At 45.1% G+C, this 10344-nt stretch overlaps 1 protein-coding gene across 1 annotated transcript; it reads right to left on the reverse strand.

Moving 5' to 3' along the window:
- Positions 1-8398: 8398 nt before the first annotated feature.
- On the reverse strand, positions 8399-9460 carry LOC119378276 (uncharacterized; the record flags this gene model as incomplete). Its single annotated transcript, XM_037647465.2, has 1 exon — positions 8399-9460. A coding segment is annotated over one exon (1062 nt), but the record flags the coding sequence as incomplete, so codon positions are not given.
- Positions 9461-10344: the final 884 nt, after the last annotated feature.

Here is a 10344-nt window from a genome sequence, read left to right on the forward strand (position 1 = left end):
TCTAAAGAGAGAAAACTTATATTCACGTCTTTCTTTTATTGTGTGTTACGTATTAACACGTTAGCAAGTGCAGACCGTTAGAGGCGTTTAATTCCGTCTTACATGTGCACTCTGCCCGTAATTAATTCAGATAGAGTTAAACGCCTCTATAAACTGCCCGTTCACATTAAATACGACACGCATCAACACACCAGAAAAACAATTGATGCGTTTTGTTAGAACACGCACAAAAAATAAGAAAAAAAAAAGCAGAGAAATACTAGCGAAAAACGTCCGCAACCGACCCACGGCCGTCGGTAAATCGACGCTTATGTAAGGTCGGGCATTAGTCAACCCGCGAGCGGCATGCACTCGGCCTCGTCGGCCACGGTGGACGGGCCTACATTGGGTGCCGACGCAGGCCCACATGAGGCCAATGTCAATCCCCGAGACCGGCCCTACATCGGGTGCCAAGGTTGGGCCAACGACAGTGCAGTTGGCCAGCGACGTCAGGCCGACATTTTGCCAAGGATAAAATGTTGCTTGGGCGCGCGCACCGATCGCTTTTTGCGGAAGTAATCGCGTGGGCATATTTTTCTGGTATCCTAGAAGACCACAACTAACCAACCTGGAGGCGCTGCACCTTTCCTGATGCATCGAAATTCTTTATTTTGGCTCTGAGTATGTTGCTTCAGATTTAATCATTTCATTTCGAAAACGTGATCTCAGAAACTGCAGCGGCCACTGTTTATTTGACACAAAATAAGACAAACTTCTTCCTTCCTCCAAACATGTTTATAGTACACATACGGTACGGTATCGCATGCAACTGCCATGAAATAATGCTTATCATATGTGCGACCATCTCATAGAAGGAGATTCGAGTCACTTTGAAATTTCAGTGACTACATCTTCAATACTGACAATTGGGCGAGCTGTTACGGATTAATTATTATGAAAACGGTCAGACGGAAAGAGTGATTAAAAGCCTGAAAAACACACGAACACAGCTGCTTGAATTCCTGCGCTTTTTAGTATTTCTGTATCTTCCCGTTACGCCGTTTTCATGATCGTGCAACGAATTCAACAGTGAACATAAAATCTGGACAAAATGTGAGAAGTTATTTTATTTAATATGAATTCAGGGCTCATCCCTGCTAGCTGCAAACGGCGGCTTGTTGCAAACGTTGTTGAAATCGAGCAGCCGTGACACGTACCGCCTTCCCGTTTTCTCTTATCTCTCGTTTTTTTTAGTTCCCACCTTTCAGCCCGCGGCACCTTTGTCATCGGTTCCGGTTGTTTACGAACGCTGTCGCGTTGCGGTGGCGTGCGTTGCCCCGCAATGCCATGTGGTACTGATGTTGGTTGCCGTGAAAAGCACGTGTATCCCTTTTATTCAGAGAGTTGGGTTGTCTCTGGTCATTAGCGGTACGGGGCACAGACTCAAACTTACCTCAGCAAAACATGCGGAGACAAAAAAAGTGCAGAAAAGCGGCATGGTGGGAGACGACAAGACTTCATTTCAAACAAATACACGTGGCAGCCAACACACACATTGCGAGCGACTCACAGGGACAAAGTTAAGGTGGGTCGCTTTTGACAGCTAAACGGTAAACAACAACAAAAAAAAGTGTGTGTGGGGGGGGGGGGGGGGCGTTCCAGACCAAGACACAACTCAAGATACAAAACCATATCGTGGTTTTGTATCTTGAGTTAAAGAATACTTCAGTTGTAGCTTGATTCTTCGAGATATTAGCCACTCCAGTGATCGGCCTTATATATACATCAATTTGATGACATTGCCCTGCTAAGAACTGTCAAGAATATTTGCAAGCCACTTCTAATGAATATATAATTCCGCAGCCTTTTCAACAAAGTTACGACGAGTGCGTCACTAGCTATGTTTGTAGAATCCGCTGGTATCAAGCATCCGAAGCTGAACTACTTTTCGGCACAGTATCATGTATCAGACATCATGAAAAAGATTCAACGTATGTTTTTACATGCACTTCCTGTGTATAAAGAACATGAACGTGTATTGTCAGATGTTTCAAATAAATACTTGTCAAGCATTTTCAGAAAGGTGCTGAAGAAATGTCACGGAAATCAATATGCTAAAATAACAAACGATGCATTCAGTACACGCACATAAATATAACAACCACTTTTTCACACATTCAGCGCCATATAATGTTGCTACGCGCATTGTGGAATATTCTTTCAGACACAAAGCAAAAAGTTAGTCCTGGAAAAAAATGCCAGGAGCTCGGCACGTACACGGAAACTTAAGTGGCTATTTAACCAGATTACGCGAATGGACTCAACTGAACGCATGATATGTCATGACTGCGATAGATGAGATAGAAGAAAAGCCGCTTAGAACAGCTGAGTGAGGTAGCTGTTGTGACCACCACCAACTAATTTGCTGCGGCTGCTGCCCCAACGGAGCCGCCGGCACCCGTTTCCCTTCCCCGCCCCGTCGCGCCGCAGCGGCCGCAACTGCAACTAGGGCCAACACGCGCTCTCCCATAGAAAACCGCCCGACGCGGCAGGCCGTAGCGTGCGCTTTTTATCCAGCGGCCGTGACAGTGTTAACAGTGTTATTCCCATGGTGGTTAGTGGCTGATAGGGTGCCTTGATGCGCGTTTTCTTGCGCGTTTTGGGGCGCACGCATTGAGACACACTAGTGGCTGAACGATCGCAGCGCCAGAGTTCCCTCTAGGTCAGTTTAGGAAACTCTATGGTTGACGCTAGAGGAAGTGCGCAGTGAACAGGCGGCGCCACGGAGCAGTACTACTAGCGCCAATATGTGGCGGGAGCTCGAAACGGCGGGTCTGCCACGGAGTGGCGCGGCGTTTTGAGGCGGCGTATTTGAATGCAGCTGCCTGCATAGTTTCGGATGCCGCGAAATGTCAAAAATAGTTCTTTGCGGCTTCAAACCTGTGCAGCGCTTGGAGGAGTACTTCCGTCGGTCTGTGCTACTCAAAGGCGAGAAGTTGTACGATGCCGGACACGTTTATGACGTGAAGGAGACGGACGGCGTTGTTGTAAGCGCGCGATGCCATTCTCAACAAGGGAAACAACTATACGTCGTCTCTTTGCGGGTTAGTACAGCACGCTTCCATTTCACTCCAAAAGCAAACATTTGCCGTTTCTTCGCGCCTTGGTGAAATGACTTCGCTTCCATTTGTTAGACAGCGCCGTTGCACAAGATGAGCGGTCGCAGCCGTGAAGGCGACTGCGCCGCGCCGGCGTCCTCGCGGGCTGGCAAAGGAATCAAGTAGGACGGTGTTCTGTGGTTCAAACGAAATCCCCCGAACTCGCCCAAAATCGCGCATTTATCACGCTGCATTCGAGCCCTAGCTTGCTGTTCGCTCAATGCAAAAAAAAAGTCATGCATGCGCGGCTGCTGGCAAATGACCCGCGGGTGCAAATTGCCGCGTATGAGTCGATCAGTACTGTACAGAAAGTACTTAAATCTCAGCGGCTGTGACGTTTAATACCCCGTGCTGCACTGTATGCCCTACGGGGTATTTTGCATGTCGTAAAAATGGATTAAGTCTTTGGTGCAAAATATATGGGCGGTGGCTCTGTATGCGTACTTGGGTAATTCGTCTGATTTCGCGATCAGCAGTGAAACTGTTTTGCGTTATTGTGATTACAGCTGCACGAGGCCGACCGCTATGTCCTCGAAGGCTCATGCGACTGCAGGTACGGCGCAGCTGGCAACTGCAAGCATTGCGCTGCCGTTGCCGTTTATATGAACAGAAAAGAGGAGGCGTCATGCACCTCCCAACCGCAGACGTGGAGAATGCCGTCAAAAAAGGCGCGTTCGAGTGACAGGGCACCCATTCACGAACTTTTCGGCGGTAAGTTGGCGCACGAGGAAAGTGCATATGGTTGCATGCAGACGACAGATGCTATCTGCGCGTTGCAGAAAAGTAATAGCGACATCAAGGCAAATTTCCCCGCGCACGCGTATGTGTATACATCTCCAGGCACGCTGCGAATGCAGTATTGCGTCTGAATAGCACTTATATCAGCTGATAACTTTTAGTAGCAACCAGGAATTTTTTTCGGCGTGGGGGTGTTCAACCATACTTTAGGTATGTTCGTGCGTGCGTTTGTATGTGTGTGTGTATGTTCAATCTACACACGCGAAACTGAAAAATTTCGGGGGGGGGGGGGTACTCTACCCCCTCCCCCCACCCCCTGGTTACGCCACTGTGGCCCACCAGTCAGTGCTTGTGCACCTTAATTTTCGAAAAAGACCGGGCTGGCAATTCGGCTGCTTGATCAGACGGTAATGCACGTGCGCGGGGCGCGCACGTTTAAGCAAGCGCGGTGAGCCACAAAACAAGCATGTGAACGCCTACCCTCCGAGGCGGCACGCCGGCGGGCACTGCTTCATTCAACTTGGCTCCCCACGGCCGGACTGAAGAAGCGCGAGGGCGTTCCTCGTCCGCGCGCCTGTCCTTTCTTATCTCGATAAACACCTCCCCCCCCCCCCCCCCCCCCCTCTCCCACTGCTGGCCGCACCTCAGACGCGGCCAACGGGTCGTTACTCCTTTTGAAATTAACCACATCCTCCTCTCCCACCTTGATTAAAAAGTTCATTGAATTTTGCTTTGCTCTTAAGCCAATTTAGAGATCACTTTTTTTCAGCAACATGTCTTTTAGCACAGGTTCTTGATTTCGTTTTCAGAAAACACACACCCATATGTCACTGGCAGAGAGCCAGTGGTACATGAACCAGAATTCCTGCTTAAATACTTCCCGGACCTTCAATGTGCTGCAAACGCAATCTTGAAAAAAATTCATGAAGCTGGAAAAGATGCCTCCGCTGCGACACAGGATAACAATGCTGACATTGAAGACGACATTTCCACGCTTAAGAGCCTTTTAAGAGAACCACCACAGAGGCTTCACGCCTTAGCTGTTGTGCAGACGCAGCCGAGCTTGATAATGAGAAGAAAGTACGATGATCATCATCTCAGCCCTGAGGAATCCTTATACTACAATGAAAACGTTGTGTGTGCCGACACTTTTCGTCTGTGTGCATTGACGAAAGGTCAGTCAAGTAACTTAAGGTGAGTGCTATGAATCCAAAATAATTATTCATGGTTTAGCTGTTGGTACAACATGCACCTTTTCCTATTGTGCGAGTGTCAACAGGTGGCATCAGGAAAGGCGCTTCCGCATTAACTGCTCCACTGCACACACAATTCTCAGAAGTAGAAAGAGCCCCCAGGAATTGGTTCGCACTCTCCTCTATGGACCTAAATTTTTTTCGACAGCCATGGCACATGGTATGTGCTTATCACGTTACAATATTTTGTTTATAGATGCACAACAGCCTTTTTTTTTAGGTACAAAAATGGAACCAATAGCGAGGAAAGCGTTTGAAAACAAGCTCAGCACAAAAGTCTATGAGGTAATGATAATTTGAAAAACCACAGGCTGCTGTCACCTGTGCACATGGGCAATTCTTTTCATGTGAAGAAAATATGCTGCAAATCTTATGCTAAAAAAGAATGCTACATTTCAGGCAGGACTTCTGGTTCATCCTAGTCAGCCCTGGCTATCAGGAAGTCCAGACGGTCTCTTCTCAACAGGTGAAGACACTTGTCTTCTTGAGATAAAGTGCCCTTATGCGAGGAGGGACGAAGAGATCATCAACCACCAAGAAGAAAAGTGTTTTGTGCCTTACCTGAAGTACATAAATGGAAGGCTTACCTTGTCAAAAACACACAGATACTACACACAGGTGCAGCTACTAATGTTCATATGTAATGTCCAAGAGTGTTTTTTTTTTTTGTGTACACACAGAAGCAGAACATCATTGTGTGCGTGCAGAGGGATGACGGCTTTCTCTCCGAGGCAGTTGGCGCCCTTGAAGATTTCTATTTTGCCTACTTACTGCCAGAATTGTCCAAATGGCAAGGACATTGACATTGCTTGTATGTATGAAAGTAGGGGTTGGTGCACCTTCCCATTTTCTTTGTGATATTTTTATAATGTGCCATCAGCTCTTGTTTCAAGAGGTTTAGTATGAACCATGCAGCATGTTGTGAGTCACGAAAGCTTACTGCGTGAACTCATTGTCGTTCCCAAAGTAGTTTGAGCAAGTACAGCATTTGATGCTTTAAAGTCTGCTTCTAGCGTTTTGATTGTGTACATATGCGCGGTGCCATTTTTCACCAGTCGTTGAGTTAAGATGATAGTCAATTGCACTGTATTTGCCACTGATGTAAACCCTATGGGAAGTGAGGGCTAGTCAAGCTTTTTTCCTTACGTTTTTATCCTTACTCCTTGCAAGGTTGTATGAATATGCTTCTTTCAGTAATAAAGAAAACAGTCAAGCAATAACAGCCTGAGAGAGAGTTGAGTCTAATTAATCACGATGATTGTCAGTGCACGAAGTGAACAAAGGATGGGAGAAGTACGACAAGCGACACATCTTTTTCACTCAGTGTTCTGGCCATTTCCATGCCTATCAGTCAACATAATTACTGTATGTTGCACCTTGTTTTCTTTTTGGCATCCTGCAAACTGAGCATAGTACTCAAAGGCATGCCACAAGTTGCTTGCTCCACGTGTCATGATCAGTTTCTTGAAAGGTATTTATTTGTGGCTATAAAACACTTCAAATCGTGACAGAACAATTTACACAGAATAACACAGAGATGCTCATTTACTTCAAAAACACTTCACGAGCGAATTTCATAATTGTAAGCACATCTAGACCAAACAGCAATACACTTCGTAGCAACAGGAAGAATGTTTCTCTCGAGCTTACTACCACTCAAAACTATATCTTAATCATAAACAAGCGTCAACGATGTGACTAACTCGTACAATAACTCCAACATCACTATAAAAAAAAACAAGAGGCAGAAAATAATTTCTCAACTTACACCATCTTCACAGCTTGATTTGTCCCTGGTTAAAAGATAATACTAGTACAAGAACTTGACCTACTATTCAAAAGGTTTTAATGAGGTTGCGCAGTGCACGCATCCATAACAGCTAAAGTGGGTAGTGCATCAAAGATAGAACATACTTTTGAAATGTGAAAAGGCAAACATTATTGTATTCTATAGCCTCCTTTTCTTGTCAAGGAAAGATTTTTAGCAGTACAGATATACGCAATACAGCCCCATGTCTGACAGTGAACACAGAGCGAGAGTTTTATATTAACACTTCAAATGAAGCTAACTGAAATGCTCAAATTCAGCTGACTTGAGATGTCTGCAGCTTGTCGGCTCTCTTACTTAATTGGATGCTAACTAATTAGCTAGTACACACAAAACATGGAAAACCATTTGCACATGACAGGAATCAATTCCGTTGGGCACACGTAGCCTATGGCGCGCGTTATGCATTGTACAACTTGAAGAAGAACGCCACACAGGCGAACACGCAAAAAACGAGTCCGTTGTCTTCTTCTACTACATACCAGATCATATACTCCATACAAACGGAGGATGCATTGGCACTCTGGCTTGATTGAAGCGACGACTGTCCAAATTAAAAAATTCTGGTTAAGCCTTGTGTTCGGGCAAGCTAATACTAGTACAAGAGCTTGACCTACTATGAAACGCCCACAGCCCCGTCAAAAGGTTTTAATGAGGAGGGGCCAGCGCGCGCGACAGAGGTGGAAAGCGAGGTGCACAGCGCACGCGTTCGCTCTCTTTCGTCGTCGTTCGCGCTATCCACGCCAACGGCGATAACACCTAAAGTGGGTGGTGTGAATGGTTTTGAGAACATCAAAGATAGAACATACTTAACAAAAAAAAAAACGGGTTGAATTGGTAAGCTTCGATGCCTGCTTAAAAGGCAAAAAGATTGTACATTTTTGATATCAGTAAAGTTTTATAAAAGTCGGCCACCAATAGCAACTAGATTCATAACCGCAGCTCCACAAGGTTAGCAAATTATTTACTACCATCTCAGTCTTTCGGCCATCTTGAATTGAACTCACTGAAAATTAAAGCTTCCCGTTAGCATAGCAGTCTCCTGTGTGGCGCATGTTTTAACAAAGTAAAGTAACACGCATTGCGTGACATTTTACGCGACGCAGTACAGCCCTTTTTGCTTCGAGCCAAGAGTTACAAGTGGATTGATGTCTGTGTACAAAATTAAATCTGGGGTCTTCCACTTGCATCTTCATTGTGGTATTGCGGGCACCTAAGAGCTAAAGACATTAAATTCTTTATTTGGGTTGGACTCCTCTATCTCTCTCTCTCTCTCTCTCTCTCTCTCTCTATTTAATATATATATATATATATATATAGAGAGAGAGAGAGAGAGAGAGAAATGTGGAAGAAGAGCACGGGCCCCCGCCCCCTCCGGTAAAATGAAACGAGGCTGAGGTAACACTGAAATGAAGCTGATGAAATACCCAAATTCGGCTGACTTAAGATTCTGCAGTCGTTGGCTCCTTTATTATTGGAGGCTGCATATTAGCCAGTACACAACACACATGGAAAACGTCGGACATGGCAGGAATCAATTCAATGGACACACGTGTATTTAAAACATTGTACATCTTGATCCGCTGGATCATACGTTCCACATGAATTCGCACTCTTGCAATGTTATAAGTCTGCCTGTACATCGGCCTCCGAGAACTGACCCTGGCCTCTGAGAAAGGAGGCATAACAAGTACAGCCCCTGCCTTCCCGAGATCCGTGGTAATGCCAGGAAACCCCTTATCAGCCATGATCATGTCGCCTGGTTCTACTTCTTTGAGGAAGTCGGAATGCACTGTGATGAAAGCATCAGAACACCTTCCACCATATGCCTTAGAATGAAAACAGACAGCTCCATTGGGTGTGATTGCTACAAGAAACTTCAGCGTGTAGCCACCCTTGTAGTTTGAATAGAGTGCCCTCTGCTGTGCTACAGAAGCTGGCTGCTCTGTGGGAACCTCCGTGCAATCTATAATCATGGTGCAATTTGGGTAGTGTACTTTGAAGCAATTGGGCATTAGAGACCTGATGATGTGTCTGGGTGGAACGAATATCCATTTCTGAGTTGCGGCAGCCAATGTGCGAAGCACGCTATTAAAATGCCTTGCAGCAGTCATTCTGCTTACAGAAAACAAAATGGCAAGTGATGAGTACGTAATGCCCAACTTTAGCTTCATTAAAAAAAGCAGGAGTCTGTCATGCATGGAAACATCACATGAGCGGTCAGCAGCGACAGGCAGCAGCGCAAATAAAACTGCATACATTTCCAATGTGACACCACAGAGATCTCTCATGGCAGAAGAGCATGATTTTACGCTTTCATAGCCACTGAAACAAGAAGTTCTCTGGTTTGGCCCACTGTGGCGTGAAGTGGTTGAAGGGCTGCACTGAACTTCTGCATCACGAACAGTTCTGTGTGACACCTGTGTGCTTGTGTTATGCCCATCTAATGAGCACAAAAACAAAACCAAACCTCCACAGGTGTCATTATCATCAGTCTGGCAGGCCTGCATAAAAACAAGATAAAAGACTAATCAAGCAATGAGTGAAATTTACCCATGCAGTAGAAAATATAAATAGCAGGATTCTACAATGCATACAGGAAATCCCAAATTTCAACCCTCTTTCCCAATTATTTTCCTTGACCTAGTGACACAGTGAAAACATACTTACTGCAGTAGTAGCTTAATTACAATAAAAAGGTTGAAACACTGCTTATTGCATTTCGGCTATAAAGGTTTGAGCAAGTGATGACTGATTAAATGTGACAGAACAATATGCAGCCTCAAAATAAAGCCTGAAAATTGAGCTACTATTTGGGTAAGCATTGAATTTCAGAAAGTTGATCATCTTGCACTTTAAAAGTAGTAGTACTCCAAATACATGTTGATCACCAAAGTAATGGCGTTCCTGAATGTCCGTAGTCTCTTAGTGGAACCTTTTCCGCTGTGCATGAATCACAAGTTGCATGTGATATAAGATGCATTATTTTCACTGCCAGGTCATGCACCAAGTGCTTAATAGGAAAACTCATAGGAACAGGTGCAATTCCTTTTTCTTTCCCACCTGAAGCGTTAGCACCCTGCTCGTGCCTTGGTAACCAGCTCATGATGTGATGCGACTGCGATTCTTGGGGGTATTTATGGCAGATGCAGTGCTATGCCTTCAGCTGAAGAGCATCTACTCATTCTGTTATTCGCAGTGAAGCGAGATGGAACAGTGGTGCCCAAGCAGTCCAAGAAACACATCATTGTGCGATTCAAAAATAAATGTCAGGTTAATGTATTTGATAAATCTCATAGCCACTTTTTGCCTTGATGCAAAGATGTAATCTACCATGGTAGTGTGGCTGAAGTAATTTTTTGCTGAGCTTTTGTAATACGGGTATTTT

The sequence above is a fragment of the Rhipicephalus sanguineus genome, unplaced genomic scaffold (genome assembly GCF_013339695.2).
Source record: "Rhipicephalus sanguineus isolate Rsan-2018 unplaced genomic scaffold, BIME_Rsan_1.4 Seq7588, whole genome shotgun sequence".
Taxonomy (NCBI): Eukaryota; Metazoa; Arthropoda; class Arachnida; order Ixodida; family Ixodidae; genus Rhipicephalus; species Rhipicephalus sanguineus.